The sequence below is a fragment of the Pseudoliparis swirei genome, chromosome 20 (genome assembly GCF_029220125.1).
Source record: "Pseudoliparis swirei isolate HS2019 ecotype Mariana Trench chromosome 20, NWPU_hadal_v1, whole genome shotgun sequence".
Taxonomy (NCBI): Eukaryota; Metazoa; Chordata; class Actinopteri; order Perciformes; family Liparidae; genus Pseudoliparis; species Pseudoliparis swirei.
Window position 1 is genome coordinate 11,139,940 of NC_079407.1, and position 16,984 is coordinate 11,156,923.

At 45.4% G+C, this 16,984-nt stretch overlaps 1 protein-coding gene across 1 annotated transcript in view; it reads left to right on the top strand.

Annotated features, from left to right (window-relative positions):
• Positions 1 to 15,824, top strand: part of ulk2 (unc-51 like autophagy activating kinase 2) — a 38,253-nt gene extending 22,429 nt beyond the window's left edge. Inside the window, exons 8-27 of the mRNA XM_056440606.1 lie at positions 720 to 821; positions 916 to 974; positions 1,827 to 1,909; positions 2,015 to 2,065; positions 2,167 to 2,255; positions 2,500 to 2,668; positions 3,344 to 3,401; positions 7,309 to 7,458; positions 9,176 to 9,321; positions 9,426 to 9,506; positions 10,015 to 10,280; positions 10,371 to 10,549; positions 11,162 to 11,271; positions 11,470 to 11,607; positions 11,741 to 11,955; positions 12,088 to 12,266; positions 12,395 to 12,513; positions 12,740 to 12,897; positions 13,186 to 13,321; positions 13,678 to 15,824. Of these exons, the coding sequence (XP_056296581.1) occupies positions 720 to 821; positions 916 to 974; positions 1,827 to 1,909; positions 2,015 to 2,065; positions 2,167 to 2,255; positions 2,500 to 2,668; positions 3,344 to 3,401; positions 7,309 to 7,458; positions 9,176 to 9,321; positions 9,426 to 9,506; positions 10,015 to 10,280; positions 10,371 to 10,549; positions 11,162 to 11,271; positions 11,470 to 11,607; positions 11,741 to 11,955; positions 12,088 to 12,266; positions 12,395 to 12,513; positions 12,740 to 12,897; positions 13,186 to 13,321; positions 13,678 to 13,742 (2,553 nt within the window). The 3' untranslated portion in view covers positions 13,743 to 15,824. The remainder of the gene's footprint in view (positions 1 to 719; positions 822 to 915; positions 975 to 1,826; positions 1,910 to 2,014; positions 2,066 to 2,166; positions 2,256 to 2,499; positions 2,669 to 3,343; positions 3,402 to 7,308; positions 7,459 to 9,175; positions 9,322 to 9,425; positions 9,507 to 10,014; positions 10,281 to 10,370; positions 10,550 to 11,161; positions 11,272 to 11,469; positions 11,608 to 11,740; positions 11,956 to 12,087; positions 12,267 to 12,394; positions 12,514 to 12,739; positions 12,898 to 13,185; positions 13,322 to 13,677) is intronic.
• Positions 15,825 to 16,984: the final 1,160 nt, after the last annotated feature.

Here is a 16,984-nt window from a genome sequence, read left to right on the forward strand (position 1 = left end):
CTGTGGACTTCTATTCTTTGACCTGATCTGGACATTTTGCTTGTATAGTTGCAGATTCAGATTTGACAAACCCATATCATTTAAAATATGATGATGCATTATTATTCATTAAACTTTCCAGCATCATCAGCAGATGCTTTTTACTGCGTGTAAAAATTGTTTTACTATCGATACATTTTTCCCTGCTTTTTTTAGATTGAATTATCGGACTTTTCCTTGTCATTGTATCCCAAAATAACATTGCGGTACTACATTTACCCGACAGGGAGACTGATTACTAATAGTTAATAGTTTTACCTCAGACATAGAGTTGACTACTGGTATTAAAGGCTTTTAAAATGTCACTTTCTTATTGAAAGTTTGATTATGTTTTAATGCAAGAAAGTCATCGTCTAGATCCCAATATTTGTCCCGTTTTTCCGCCCGTTTGGAAATTAGCGGTAAGCCCTGAACTCTGCCCCCCGCTGCTACACTAAGCACCGTGTGCTTGTTTGTAAAAAATGTGTTAACATCGAACAACATTCGATGCACCCCATTTCTAAAAAGCACCTTGGCGACAAACCCGCTCAGTGTGAGGCAGATCAGACGAGCGGGTCTCGAGCTATGCAGAGAGCAGACAGGCAGACATGCATTCCTTGCTTTAGAGTTGGATGACCTGGCAGATTCATTCGCAGTGTGTTACATAACTCTGCATCTTAACATTGCCTTTCCTCCCTCAGGCCCCAGAGGTCATCATGTCCCAGAATTACGATGCCAGGGCTGACCTGTGGAGCATCGGGATGGTCATTTACCAGTGTCTGGTCGGCAAGCCACCCTTCCAGGTTAATACTGTGCACAACCAACAAGTAATGCATGTGTGTGTGTGTGTGTAAACCTGTGCGTTTGTGCATCTGATTTCTATTGATATATTTTCAGGCCAATAGTCCCCAAGACCTGAGGATGTTCTATGAGAAGAACACGAATCTACAACCCATGTGAGCCACGAAACCTCTTCTCTTTGGCTTCACGGCTGCTTGTGCAGCGTGTCAATAGTCCCAGGTCGCGGTTTTAAGAATAATTTGTGGTACAGTCTTTGAGACCTGAGGGATCACATGTGTGTGCCTCCGTCCGGATGGATTGGCGTGAAATATTTAACAAGCATTCGTGGCTCCCAGACGATGAATCCTACTGACGCTGGTGATCCCCTGACTTTTTCTCTAGCCCCACCAGCAGGTGGATATTTGTGTTATTTAGTGAAGTATTGCAGTGACCTTTGGATGAATGGTACTGTAATATGGCAAACACTGTTACCCCTTTGGAATCTTTTCGTTTGCCATACTTGTGAAACCGTCTACATCAGGGGTGCTCAATACGTCGATCGCGATCTACCAGTCGATCGCCGCGACCTACCAGTCGATCGCGGCGTCGTATTGGTAGATCGCATGACACTAAAAAAAATTGTCCCGCCACCCTGTAATTTTCTCTATTGCGCCAAATTACAGCAGAAGTAGGGGTCTCGCGCGCCGCAGAGCTCCGATGCCAATTTATAAGTAGCTCGCATGCTGAAAAAGTGTGAGCACCCCTGATCTACATCAACACATAGTTGAAATCAGTAACCCTGACAACCTTTCACCAAATTGTGATCCACAATAAACTAACACGATCTAAGAAGAAGGCAATGATGACTAGCCACTACTATCAGGGACTGAGTAGAGTGGGGTCTTTGAGTATGTGGGTGGGCGTGGCTACCATGACTTTATTGGACATGAAATTAACTTGTAAGATTGGTGTTTTTGCTCCCCACAAGAAAAATAAACAACTAATGTCCCCATGTTCTGATCAACCAGCATCCCGAGGGAGACGTCCCAACAACTTGGCCACCTTCTGCTTGGGCTGCTGCAGAGGAATCAGAAAGACAGGATGGACTTTGGTGAGTGATGACGTATGACAAAATGATAAATGTGTTATTTAGGGTTTTACTTTTACTTATCTATTTTTTATTACATCTGTTTGTGCTCTCTGATTTGTTCTGCAGACGCTTTTTTCAGCCATCCTTTTTTGGAGCTGCCTTCCACCATTAAGAAATGTAAGTGCAAAGCTCACATTCCCAGCAGGATAACTGACTGGACCACACTTCCACATCATACAACTTGAAAACCTGATAAATCATCTGTATCTTGCCCCCAGCGTGTCCGGTGCCGGTCCCCAGTGCTTCAAATGCAGCGACGGACAGTTCCTGCGGCAGCTCCCCGTGCATCCGCTACAACTCTCCTCCTGTGAGTTTCACCGTACTTTATAAATACTCATTCAAAAGGGATTACACTTATATTGTGAACATTTTAAAAAATGAAATCCCCATGCTTTGATTTTAGCGAACTAGTTGGTATCTTCTGGCTTGCTCCATAATATCTAATAAAGTTAATACTTGTTTGAACAGCCTTGTGGGATGGGGTCTAGGTGACAGGTGGATGGCTTAGATGTAGAAATTGATGAAGTCCGTCTCTCTGTCTATGAACTCAGTCTCTCCCGGACATGCAGACACTAGCAGAAGATGGTCTGTCGTCCCCTCCGCTCGGTCCGCCCAACTTCCTGCAGCTGTCCAAAGAGTCTGCAGGAAGCACCAGCAGTAAGAACTCGTCCTGTGACACTGATGACTTCGTCCTGGTGCCTCACATCTCTACTGACTGCTGTAAGTGCCAACATACATACTGCATTTCCCTTGAGTTCACTCGGGTGCAACTCGCCTGATCGTTTGAGAAGGAGATCAACTCTGAGGCATTCTTTGGTTTCTTTTGTAGATAATGCAGAAATATCACCTTTAGATCTGAGCAATATGCCAATAAATTAAGCAGTTGATGTTGTTAGTGTCTCAATATTCTTATAAAGTTAATCGGGATCAGGACCGTTGCTTCCCACAATTGAACATTGACTGTCATATTCAGGCCTTAAAATGCGCGCTCTGCTTTCGGCGGCTCACACGCTGCCGTGTGAGCACCCTGAAGGCAGCTTGTGAACAGTCTGTGTGCCGATCTTGCCAAGTGGGATGTCCATCTACAAACACCTCAATGCGATTGGAAATTTAAAGTAATTTCATTGGTGGCACGATTGCCAAGTTCAGCAAACACAGAGCACATGTCACCAAATCCTCAACCAGTAAGTTAGACAGCTGCTGACTATTCAACGCTGTAACTGTAGACATCAGTCCTCAAACAGTTGATACGCACGCTTGACTGTAAAAGGTCTATCATGTTTTACACACACACACACACACATATACACACACCTGATTCCTGCTAATTTATAGATGAGTAAAGCCTGCTGCCCCTTCATTAACCTCTTCTTGCCACCCTTTCTCCCTCCTCAGATGACCAGCCAATGGGAGCAGGCCGTCGGCCGTCCAGTGACTTCCTCATGTGTGGAGGGTGAGTGCGATGCTATGGGTCAGAGAGCTTTGGGCATTGTTCAGGAATACAAGCGTCATCTCACATAATTGTAATGAATCTACACTGAGAGCTGTAGACAAAATTAAAACTACACAGGAACCTTCAGGGGGAAAACGAGGCTGACTCGGTCCAAAGGGAACAACACCCGTCGGCCAAGACCTCTAAAACCAACACGCAGGTTCTATGAGATGATGTGTCCTATCCTCATCTTGCTGTGTGTGATTAACAAAAACAACTGTTGTTGGGGTCGCTTGGATTGTTTATTTTGGTCATAAATTTGTGATGTGTACAATTGCCAATGTCAAAACAGGGGTCTCTAGAGGGGTCTGTTGAGGGGTCTGTTGAGGGGTCTCTAGAGCCTCACAGACTGCTGCAGATAGTGTATTATTGTTGAGAGGTTCCGTCGGGTCACTAACTCATCAGATACAGCTCATGAAGTATGAACTAGATCAGAGGTAGCCAACACGGTGCCCGTAGGGACCACGTGAGTCGCCCGCAAGTTAACATCTAGTTACTAGTTGTTGACAAGAGGCGATCTAATGGAAGTGTGACGTGTGTGACGTGTGTGACGTGCGTGCGTGTCCTCTATTATTCAGGCGTTGTTATGTCAACAAGGTCTACTGTGCTTCCTTCATTTTACTATTGTTCTCTTCCCCCACCCCTCTATAGATATTACACACTCAGTACTAATCTGCCAGAGGAAGTTCTGAATCAGACGTTGAGCCAAACAACAAGGTGGTGCTGTGCTAAATGGCACCCGACCCGCTCAGGTCTTTGTGATGAGAATAGATTTGCACACTCCCCACTTTTTACCCGCAGTCACCGAGCATTCTAGTATAAGTGTCCCTCAGCGGTGTCTCGACGGATCAACAGGTGCTCACGTGTTCTGCTCTCAACATGATGGCATTTACTGACCCTCTGTTTTAAGGGAAGGTTTGTCTCTCAGCTTTCTTATTAGTTTGTTTACAATTCAGTGTAAGGTGATTAAAATAATGAAGAACATATATTTAGCGCTCTGAAACGTGGAAGCACCCTGCTATTATACTGGAGTTGATGAGGCTGTTGACATTGCATATCGTTCTGTAAAGACTACGACTAACAATGGACCTCATGCGAGAACTTTTTATTTTCTTAACTTTCTTATACGAATATGCCACGTGAGCTTTGGCAAAAGCTCTTAACATGTTGAATGCCACCTGCACACGTTGATGATAATATTACATTAACATAATTAACGCCCCATAAAATACCATAAAAGGATAATACAGCCTGATAATACACGTCTGATGTAAGTCCTGTTTTCAGAGATCCGTAAAGGAAAGAAATATTTTTCCCCAGCGTCAGCAGCAGAATTAAAGGATCTGCTGAAGCGGAGGAAGAATGGACTTTCCAGTCTTCCGACCACTCTTAACCCTTGTGTTGCCTTAGGGTCATTTTGACCCGAATCAATATTACACCCTCCCCCCGCCTTTGGGTCATTTTGACCCGATTCAATGTTTCACCCTCCTGTTACCTTTATATTTACTAACATATTTTACCCTTTGGGTTCAATTTGACGCCAGCAATTAAAACCTCCAGAAAATTATTAGAATTAATATTGTTTTCCAAGTTTAAGTGTGAGGCACTTTATGTTTGTTTGTTGACTACCGAAAGAACACCGACATTAAACATTGAATGGGGTCAACTTAATCCTAAAGCGGGGGGAGGGTGTAATATTGATTCGGGTCAAAATGACCCTAAGGCAACACAAGGGTTAAGAGCTGCGCTCTACATTCACACACTGAACGGTGACGAATGCCTCGTTTAATTTTAGTGCATTTGTTGGAGACTATTTATTTGGGCTTGAGTAAATATGACACACACACACACACACACTGAGTTGTGGAGGATTAGAACACGCCGACCTGGAGGCTCCGTAGTCTGAACCCAGAATAGAGACTTCTTCTTTCTACCTTGACAAAGGCAGAGCTTCCCACATCCACTCACTCCATTCTTACATTTCACAGTAAAAGCCCTCGATTGAGTATTTTGCATTTCAATGTTGTTGTTTTGTCATGCCGACTGTGTACAAATGTCTTTTTAGAGTGAAATTAAAGTGTTAAATACATTTAGATTTCCCCCCTGAAACTGCTGCTATCACTCTTTGTTCTTGCCCCCCCCCCCCTCCTCTTTGTTAATACCCAGCAAGTGTAAAAAGCCACGAGCAGAACAGTTTTCTTCCCTTAGTTTCTTTTTAACCGGCAATCAATACATGTAGTCTTTGTTGTTGTTCTGCCTCATCCTCCTCTAACCATTCAGCTGTCCCCCCTATGCCTTCAGCCTCTCCCTCCATAGCATTAACTCTTACCACATACATCAGTGAGTTAACCATTGACACAGAAAGAATCCATTCTTTTTCTTCTTCACGAGGAGTTGTCCCTTGCGATTCAGTTACAGCAGACACACATTTTCAAGGAGCTCCTGTATCACAGCCGCATTTATCCTCTGAGCCCAAGATTGATTGGAGCTAAATGGACTCTCATGTTTACGGCATCTTTCTGCTCTCCCGACCAGTCGGTGCACAGGACACTACATGTCATCATTCACACCGGTGGGCATACTGGTGGCAGAGGCTCCCATGAAGGTGCCACCTGCCCATCAGAACCCCAAACTGATACACGTTCACGCACATTCACGCACATTCACGCACATTCACACACCGATGGCACTACATTTTGAGACTGGAGAGCCGGACCGGAATAAACCGCTGGTCTTCCGATTGGCAGACAAACCACTTTATCTCTGAGTCACAGACGCTCATGTGTGTGTGTGTGTGTGTGGGGGGGGGGGGCTCTGGAACTTAGCAAGATGGAGAGAAGAGCAGAATGTCTGGAGAGAGATGATCCTCGTAAATATAACATGAGCGTAGAAGAAGGAAAGGACAGAGGTGAAATGATTACTATCAAGAGTCTGGAATAGCTTGATCCCAAAAAATGGCCATTGAAATTCAGATCCAGTCTCTCTCCTCTTTCCACTCTTGCCTCTTTTGAAAAAGCAGCTGTTAACTGACCTACAAATTCTCTTTTAACAAGGAAACACAAGCGCTTCAACAATTTTCTTTGGCTGGGATCAATAAAGCTTTTAGGGACCGGGTCAAAAAAATAGAAAGCCTACATCCCGGGCTTCTGTCTCAAATGTCTTGTTAAGTGTGTGGTGCGCGTGGTCAGGTTTATACCCCAGAATTCTGTCTCACAAAGCAACTTGTCTCTGGTTCTTTGTCTGGTCTCGTCTTTGCCTCACGTGTCCTCCTCCTCTCCCTTGTCGGCCCTCCCAGTCTTCACATCATTACATAATACTGCTTTCCAACTGTTGACGCTCTCTAGCGGCTATTTCCTCCACTTGTTTTGCGTGCCATACGCGAGTCAGGCCCTCTGTGTGTGACCTGGTCATGACGCTAATGTTTGAGAACATTTTGTCTCCTGGAATAACAAAGGAATGTAAATGAGCTGTGCCTCTTTGCACTTCCCCTCCTGTTTATCCGGCCTGCCTCTAGCTCTGCCCCCAGCAGAGCGAGCTGTAAGCGGATTGGTGCAGCTTTTGTGTTGACACGGAAGCCTCATCCCCCTTTTTTTTTCTTCTTTTTTTTTAACCGACCTCATGATCAGCCGGATTTAACTTGAGTTCCTTCACACCGAAGTAAACAAAGGACATGAGGCTGTAGAAACCGAGTTGCTACATTTGAGCGTTTTCCTGTTTGAAGTTCCACTTCCTAAACTAGCTGTAGCCTTGAGGAGATTTACATTATTATGGGTTTTGACACCCCTGAAGATGTCCTGCAGATATGGAACCAGCAGCAGCCTCGAGCGGACCGGCTAACCACCCTCTTCTCCCCGTTCCCTGCCACCAGGCAACCGCAGCCCACCCCGGGACAGACTCCCATGGTGTCCCCACGGGCTGAGACCACCCCCATCCCTGTTCCCACCCAGATCCGCAACTACCAGCGCATCAAGCAGAACCTCTCCTGCAGCCCGACACCCATGCTGCACAGCTCCCCCAGGTAAGAGCCGCCTCTGTTGGGTCTGAGGGGGGAAGGGAGGGACCTCGGGCCTGGATAGTCCTCGTTTGTTCAGGGTTCATTCACATGTGTGCCGTTACATGACATTTTCAGGATTTATATATTCTCTGAATCGTTTGTGTATACATGAAGGAATGAATAAAAGGTCAAAGTCTGAAGTTACACAATGTAACGGCGAGGGATGTAACTGATCTACCCAACATTTTTATTTGTATATATTTATTCTTCACAAACGTGCTGCAATATTACAGCAACAGAACACAGAAGCAAACACAACGGGACAGTGTTGTAGACACGCATCACCACACATGACATTCAGGCTTCCTAATATATAACTCACTGTAAAGACCCCCTCTAATAACTGTGAGGATGTAACCGCACACCTCAGTGACTTCGGTCTTCTGAGTAACTGAGACCTGACACTAACTCATTTGAGGCTGTGCGACTCGCTGCTTTGAATAAGACCAAGCTTTTTACTCTGACTGGAGTCCAATAATATATCTGAATCATTTTAGAATGTATATTTTTGCTCTCACTATCCGTTAGTGGCCAATCTATTATATGGACAATATGCTCTGCTTCTTAACCCTTGTGTTGCCTTCGGGTCATTTTGACCTGATTCAATATTTAACCCTCCTGTCGCCTTCGGGTCAATTTGACCCGATTCAATGTTTAATGTCGGTGTTCTTTCGGGAGTCAACAAACAAACATAAAGTACCTCACACTTAAACTTGGAAAACAATATTAATTCTAATAATTTTCTGGAGATTTTAATAGCTGGGGTCATATTGACCTCAAGGGTAAAATATGTTAGTAAATATAAAGGTAACAGGAGGGTTAAACATTGAATCGGGTCATATTGACCCGAAGGCGACAGGAGGGTGAAACATTGAATCGGGTCAAATTGACCCGAAGGCAACACAAGGGTTAAACTATCGTTTAACCAATACAGAAGTTTCTGAGTAGATCTTGACCGAATCTTATTTAATCTGTTGTACAAGTGTTTGTGATGAATATTCCTTCAGGGCTGGAAATTGCTCTTATTTTCATGACCGTGAGAACCCTGTGATTGGCAATAGAACACTTTGTGACTAATGTTGTTCTTCGCATTGGGAGGGAACTTTATGGCTCGGCAAAACACTGCTATTACATCAGCCATAATAATGTTTCACTAAAATTACATCAGACACAACAAGTTCCTGCTGGTGTGTGTGGCTTCTCAACCTGTTGCTGGGCGGGTTTGTTGCTTGTTTTTATGTGAAGACAAAGTGGATATGAGGGCAGAGGAAGACAGAACGGTGGCACCGAGTGCTGCAGAAATATGTCCAAAAACCTATGAGTCAACATTGGGCACGTTTTCTTTGGCTGGGTTTTTGGTGCCTGAAATAAAGTATGAGGTTAACACGAGCTTCAGAGATGGTAAGGTTTTGCTAGACAATATAAAATATGTCCGTTAATACCCCTCTTGTGAAATTCTAAGCTTTCGTGCCCACACATGCTTAGTTTCGGTGTGACCTTAAATCTGCGTTGAGGTCTGAAGAAATTGACTGACATGAGCCAAATGGAGAAGAAGGAAGTCACCAGAGAGACGGCGTTTGAATACCTGAATTGTATCGATGTATTTGATGTAACTCTTTGGATGAGTCCAGTGTTTATTGTTGATCCAGTGCTTGACTTTTACTTTGTTTGTGTTTTCTAGGTCTGGGACTGTGAGGCGGTCCAACACTAGTCCTCTGGGGTTTTCTAAGGTGGGGTCGGGGTCCCCCACTATCGCAGACGTCCCTCAGACAGTAGGCAGGCGTCTCTCCACTGGCAGCTCTCGGCCCTACTCCCCCTCACCTCTTGGTAAGGACGTGTCCAGACACGTCTCCAAACACATCCGCTGTTTAATATCACCTTCCAGACAGGTGTTTGACTCGCAATGCAAATAACAGTGTTTCTGTCTGCAGTGGGCACCATCCCTGAGCAGCTGGGTCACTGCTGCTGTCACCTGCAGAGCCACGAGCCTCGCAGCCGCAGCTCCTCAGGAGGTCAGTGCTCGGGCAGAACGTCAGCGGTCCTCTGGAAAGCCTGGGCGCCTGTTTGAGCCCCAATGTGACAACTTGTTCTCTTAGATTTCATTCATGCTCCTGTAGAAAGCGTGGCTTGTCCAGACAGCAAATGTTAATTAGTTAAGACTAAAAAGTGGAGCATCTATTGGAAATTGTATCATATGGATGCAAAGGAGCAAGTTTTAGAACAATATGTGTGCAGCAAGTGACCTCTGGGAAAATGTTGCTCACAACTATGGTTTGTAGGATATAAACATCAAACCCATTTTGACTTTTCATTCAACCGTATCAATGAGGCTTCACACTAGTTGGTACAGCCCTACTTCCTGCTGCATATTTCCATCCGATGCAGAATAGAGCGAGACATGAAGTTATGTCTCTTCTGTCCGTGAACAATCTTAATCAACATTACATGCTGATTCTACTATATTCTATTCGGCCTGTTAACGTGAAATGAACTCTAATCCGGCCCCTCTACCTTCTCTAGGTTCCCCCGTCCCATCTTCTCAGCTCCTTGGGGCTCGGCTCCACAGCGCCCCCACCCTGACCGAGTTTTACCAGACCAGGCAGAAACTCCACAAGCAGTTGTCGGACCCTGTGCAGCCGGCCGCCTCCTCCTGCAGCCATTCCCCTCAGTTCAGCCGACCATCCAACCTCGGCACCTCCCCTACCAAGCTCCTGGGCTCCTCCCCCCGCACATCCGACTGGCTGCAGAAGTCGCCGCTGCCCACGATTATTGGCTCCCCGACGAAGGTGAGCGCAGATGCTCGTGAGTGTACAGATGATCGATAGCAAGTTAACTCGTATGTCAGTTTTTACAGTTTGCATGTTCCTTCCATTCAGACCATTTCGGCACCATTCAAGATCCCCAAAACGCAGGCGTCCTGTAACTTGATGGCGCTGGCGGACAGTTCTGTGCCCACCAAGACGCTGGCAGATACAAGAGAGATCTGTGCCCACCACAGCAGCCCGTACCTCACTGGACGCCCAGCTGCCCCCGAGGCCAGCAGGACCTTTGGCAGGTGGGCCTCACTGGGAGAAATGTGTCTTCTGCCCGTTCGCTTCGCTTGTTCCAGACTTTTCCTTTGCACTCGGCTCAGCTGCCACCATAATCAATGTTCCACTAATACGTGATTGTCCATTGGTCTGGAGTAGCCATTGTGCTTCAGCGGCAATGTAATGGACAGTTTTAACATAAAGTATTGATTGTGCAGTGAATAAGTAGTCCACCTGTGGACTGGCTACGAGTCCTGAAATTGTAATTTGATTGACTTACTTGCTTCTTTGTGTATTTTACGGGGTTCCATGGCGGGAGCCAGTTTCACACTCGCTGAGTCTGTGAATCATTTCTGCGCACACAAAACACATTTCTGGGTCCAACTCTCCTGGCAGAAAAGAATCGAGACATTTGTAGAAATTAGGACGTCTGTGTTATTTTCCAGGCTTTGATATGCTTTAGACCCAGCATGCATCACTCACACCATGCATAGTCACATGGATGGAGAGGAAGAGGGCACGACCGTGACGCACTGCTTCGTGTTACATTGACCCGCCTTCGTCTGTCCTCCACCAAACGACGTCACTCTGTCTGCTGTTGGACATTGCACTGACGCTATCCTGCTTTTCTCTGAAAGGTCTGTGAGCACAGGTCGTCTGTCTGAGCAGCCAATCAGAATCACCCTGGGTGGACTGGCCTATCAGGGCAGCACTGACAGCTTGAACACAGAGCGACCCATGGACACAGGTAGGGTACACTGCCGCACACACACTGGACAGTTTACCACAGGGTGCCCTATGTGACTCACTTTGTCAACATAAGAAATCCCTAATATTGTCGATATTCTTCAATTCACAAAATTGTCTCTGAACATTGTCAACTTTATTTATAACTCAAATGCCTCATGTGAGAGAATGAAAATGTTTACGTTTCCTCTTCCCAAAGCCCCTGCAGGTCCCGTCGGGCTGATTCACTGTGGGTCAGCGAGTCCTCGTACGGTCCTCTTCACCGTGGGTTCACCGCCCAATAGCAGCACTCCTCCTACCTGCAGCCACCTGGGCACACGACCACGCACCACCTCAGGTGAGGGCCCGTCCCCTGAGCTGGGTTGGTGTGCAGACTAATGCACTCTGACCAGTTAGAAGCAGTTCTGAGTGGAGGTGTTTGTGTACTGAACTCTCCTTGCTTCGCCTTCTCCTCCATGTCCTTGTCTCAGTGGGCTCCAACAGTTCGGCCGGCTCCCTGTGCTCCACCAGCGGTCGGGTCTATGTGGGGTCTCCTCCAGGAGGCTTTGGTGGTGGGCAGGTTGTCCCTGGGACTGAGGGGGCACCCAGCAGCCTGCGCTATGTTCCCTATGGGACCTCCCCTCCCAGTTTGGACGGATTCATCACATTCGAAGCACCGGAGCTGCCTGAGGAGACCCTCATGGAGGTGAGGTCAAATGTTTGGTGTCTAATTCTCATTATTTATCAGGAAAACGGATCAATTGGAAAACTTCCTGACCCACTAGTATCCTCTTTCAATCTTCTTGTGTTTCACGTTTCACTTTTTGTCCCGTTCCAGCGCGAGCATACAGATACCCTGATGCACCTCCGGATGATGCTCTCCTTCACTGACTGCGTCCTGGAAATGGCGGCAGTGCAAGCTGGAGGGACCGAGCTGGGCGTATCGGCCGCCTCCATCTACCCCCCCCAGGACAGCTTGGTCGTGGACCAGATCAGCCAGCTCAGTAAAGAGTGGGGGTAAGGAAAGGCTTAAGTCTAGTTTGACTCTTCGATAATGTTGCTAATATCATGCAGTCTGAGGATGCTCTTTGTTCAATGGCGTTGCTGCAGTGTTTCATATGCTCTGGTCATGCTGCCCCCTACAGGCGGGTGGAGCAGCTGGTGCTGAACATGAAGGCGGCTCAACTCCTGGCTTCCTCTCTCCACATGGCCAAGGCTCAGATTAAATCGGCCAAGCTCAATCCCTCTTCTGCTGTCAAACAGGGTAAGGACATTTCCCAATAACCTTAACTGGTGACCAATGGATTAAACTACAACCGGGGCGTGATGAAAGAGACAAGAAATATGCTGCTGATGCATTTCATCAGCAGGAGAAAGACAGTGTAGTCATGGACAACTTCCCTGTGTCTGTTTGTCCTTATTTACTGTCTATTTACAACTCTGTAACTTTCAAATACAAATGTATTACCTCCCTGTGTGTCTTCTCTCAGTGGTGAAGAGTTTGAATGACCGTTACAAAAGCTGCATATCCCTCTGCCGGCGGCTGACTGACAAACTCAACCACTTCTTCTCTGATAAGCAACGCTTTGTGGACGAAATCAACAGCGTCACCGCGGAGAAGCTCATCTACAACAACGCTGTGGAGATCGTGAGTGTCACTCACGAGGTCAACTGTATTGTAGGCTGGTATTGAGTCTTGTAAACTCCACCAGGCTCTCTTCAAGCGGTACGTTCAGTAAAGTGCAGCTCTGATCTAGACGTGTGTGTGTGTGTGTGTGTGTGTGTGTGTGTGTGTGTGTGTGTGTGTGTGTGTGTGTGTGTGTGTGTGTGTGTGTGTGTGTGTGTGTGTGTGTGTGTGTGTGTGTGTGTGTGTGTGTGTGTGTGTGTGTGTGTGTGTGTGTGTGTGTGTGTGTGTGTGTGTGTGTGTCTGTGTCAGGTTCAGTCAGCAGCTCTGGATGAGATGTTCAAGCAGACAGAAGACATAGCCTACCGCTACAGCAAGGCCGCCATGCTGCTGGACGGCCTGTCCAAGATCCTACAGGACCCTACTGACGTGGAGAATGTGGTCAAGTGTGAGTACACACTCTGAGAGAGAGACACACACACACGCGCCTAGTCCTACACAATAGGCCTCATTGCAGGACCCACTTGCATGATCAGAGAGGGTCTTATAGGGACGGTGCCCGGATTTGGTGGCATCTAGTGATGTTCATTCACCATTTTTTTAATACTCTGAATTTACTCGTGTGTCATGTTAATATGTTCATGAAATCAACAACAACAATATAAATCAATACAAAAAAATACAGATGTTGTTTACTGTATAAGTGTGACTGAGGTTTATTTTGATCCTTGGACTTGACTTGCTTTCACTTTGTTTTCACAACTTCTTTTTGATATGCTGTTGTCTCGTGTGTTTTTCCTTCAGACAAGGCCAGCGTGGACCGCAGGATCTCAGCCCTCTGCTACTGCACTGTCACGCTCTACGAGTAGCTACACACACAAACACACACACATATACATACACATACATACACACACACACACACACACACAAAGGGACCAAGTCCTAAGACTATTGACTCATCCTCACAAAGCCGCCGGTCCTTCCTGTAGCAGTTGAAGCACTTTTCATTTGAATCAGTATTTATCGTCACACTGGCTGCATCATGGACTGAACTGTGACAAGCGACTGATGCACGAATGTACAACCAAAGATGACAACGGATCAACAAAAACAAAGGCTGAAGCCAGATGTGGACACACAGCATGCACTTTCACGTGCATTTTTCTTCAGACGCGATGTTGTCTGAAAACCATCTGATCAACATGTATAAAGAAAAACTCATATCCATCTTTCAAGATATCATTTGTTTTTTACCAGAAGATGGACAGGACTATGAGATGCTGATGATCCTGCTTACTTTGTGATATCAGTGGTTTATTTACTGTGTTTAGGTGTCATTGTTCTTTATTTATTGGTTCAGAAGAACTTGGCTATTTGAGTCTCCTGCCTGTCTTGAAAACCTCAAGTATTGGAGTCTGAGGAGTTGGAAGAAACGAGCAACGGCTTACGGCCAAACAGAAACACAAACTCTTGTTACAAAAACAAGACCGCCATGTAAGCAAAGGAACTTGTTAGTACTTTTTGTTCTTGTGTTGTGAGCTCAAGCACTTTATTGTGGATTGAGAGGAAGAGGAGTGGATCTGTAGGCGTTCTGAAGGTGGACATGTGAAGGCAGGTGATTTTCTAATCACTCGTGCTCCTATCTTCAAGTCTCAACTGCTCTGCATGCACGGGGAACCGGCCTACAGGACGCATACGTTTCCCAGAAGGCAGAGCGACCAAGGCAAAGTGTAATTGGCTGCAGCTCAACTTTGTGGGAACTCTTCTCTCGCGATCAACTTGGTATTTGATAGAACCCTGTTTCTCTTTTTAGTTTGAATTTTATATATAAAGGGGCATGCCACTGATTTGAAGTATGGATATTTATCCACCTGTGCTACTTAAAATTTGACTGTTTTTTTAATCTAATAAAATTCCAAAATGTCACGCTTGTTCTCCAACGTAATGTTAAATTGGTTGAATATCCCTTTTAATTCCAGATACAGTACTTGTGTCTCGCACATGAAAAAAGTAGTTACTATTTGATTGCAGGCATTTTAAAGGCGTCCTCTTTTGTTTACCATTGACATGTCACATGCAGTTTCTCTCAAACATCAAACCAAAAGAATTTATTAAAAGAAAAAAAAACTTTTCCACACAGCAGGAAAGCTTTGATTTGCTTTTATTTACACAATATTCATTTTACACTTACAAATTGTAGAAACGGCTTTGAGACGCTTCGAACATTGTTACCCAGTTTAGTAGAAACATAACGAACCCATCGGGAGGTGTGTGTTCAGCGCATTTGTTTGCGCCCCCCTCTGAATGGCGCCCTAGGCGGCCGCCTATACCGCCTGTAGGAAAAACCTCCCCTGCCAGTAGTATACAGTCATTGATGGAAAAGGAGGTGCCTTCTTGTGAATATAGACGGAGGCCTGCTCCTTTTGTACAGGTGTGAATACTTTCTTTTCTGTGTACAAATGTTTATAAATGCATTCACAGGCACCCAGTGGTCCGCGGGCCTGTTCCTCTGTTCTGTTTCTGAGACGTATCCGGGTGACCGTTTCCCCGCTCGTCCTCGTCTTGAGCACTCTGAACCACACAAAGCCTTTTACTGCACACAGAGTGAAGAGGGACAAATAAAGCTGATGGAAACCCACCTGAATCTTTGCTCTGCAGCATTTATTAGTCCATGGACTGTTTTGGATGAAGCGTGGGTACCGAGTCGGCGTCTTACCCTGTAGAACCTCTAGTCTTGAATGTACGAACCCTGTTGTTTTACGCTTCTCCAGCTTGAGCTCAATGCATTGTGAAGTCACAACCATGATAATGCAACTCTTTCCAAGCATCGGTTTTTAAAAGAGAAATGTCAACGTAATACCTGTGTCCCTCACCAAGGGGTGTCTGTCTTTTTTTCTTTTATGGAACACAAATACAGTCTTTGTTATTAAAAAGAGAAAACATCCAAAGGTCTTGATGTGCTTTATTCCTTGGGCTTGCTTCTTCTGAATGTTAGGACGAAAAGATCTGAATTGAAAAACTTGATGTGCAATGATGATTATAAAAATTAGGATTTAAATGTATAGAATTTGCTTGCAGCTTTCTGGAGAACTGCTCATAAAAAACTTCACACGAAACGCTTCCTTGGATTCTCAGCGACGCACCATCATGACAAGCAGCAGCCCCGTCACACACCCAGGGCCAGGCTTCACCGTGAGGCAGGGGGCCCTGAATAAAAGGGCCCAAGACACCTATAGATGTATTATACAATTAGAAAATTGAATTACAGTATACCTAACTCATTGTACCCTGAAATAATGTCCAAAAGGCACCCAAAGTACTTACAAAATATGCAACTCAACTCTATACTAATTACCGTGTACTTCCACTTCAGGGGAAACATTGTGGTACTACCTGACAGAGAAATGGTTCTGGATACGTTGCAGATTTTGATTTTACACGCACAATATTTAATTATAGTGCATTATTAATCAAACTATCTGCGTAGTTTTCTTTCCTATCTTTATTCACAAACGTGCTCTTTCTATTCAACAGCATTGCTTGTTGATTTCACAGTCAGATTCCAGTCCCAGCACTCCGAGTCCCTGCTTGCATTTGGATTTGCTTTACTTCTGCTCAAACATATCCTGTTACATATACATATATTGTTGCTTGCACAGATTCCCAGCGCTCCAGCTTCAGCCCCTTCTCCATGTCTGCTCTTGAATGCCAGATGGTGTGCTGACCAATAGAATGATCCCTGCCTGGTTTTGGGTGTGTTCGCCTCACTAGATTGTCCCTGACAGGCGGTGACCCTGAAACCTTACCCTAACTCTATTGTTCAGATCACAAATAAAAAAGAAACAGCCCATTGTCACAGAATAAGTTTAATTTGGATTAATAGCAGATGACCTTTGAGTGTCAGTCTTACATCAGGATCTTCTATCTGAATTCAGATTTGAATTAAAAGGACACATTCCATTGTCACAGACTCATTTCACTGCAGACCACTTCAGAGTGTAACCCAGAGAATACCAGGATATTATGATGTACAATTGTAATTATTATATGTAATTAATATGGGAAATCCATCGTGTCTGTGAATGTGGCATAGAAGAGGAAATAGTTG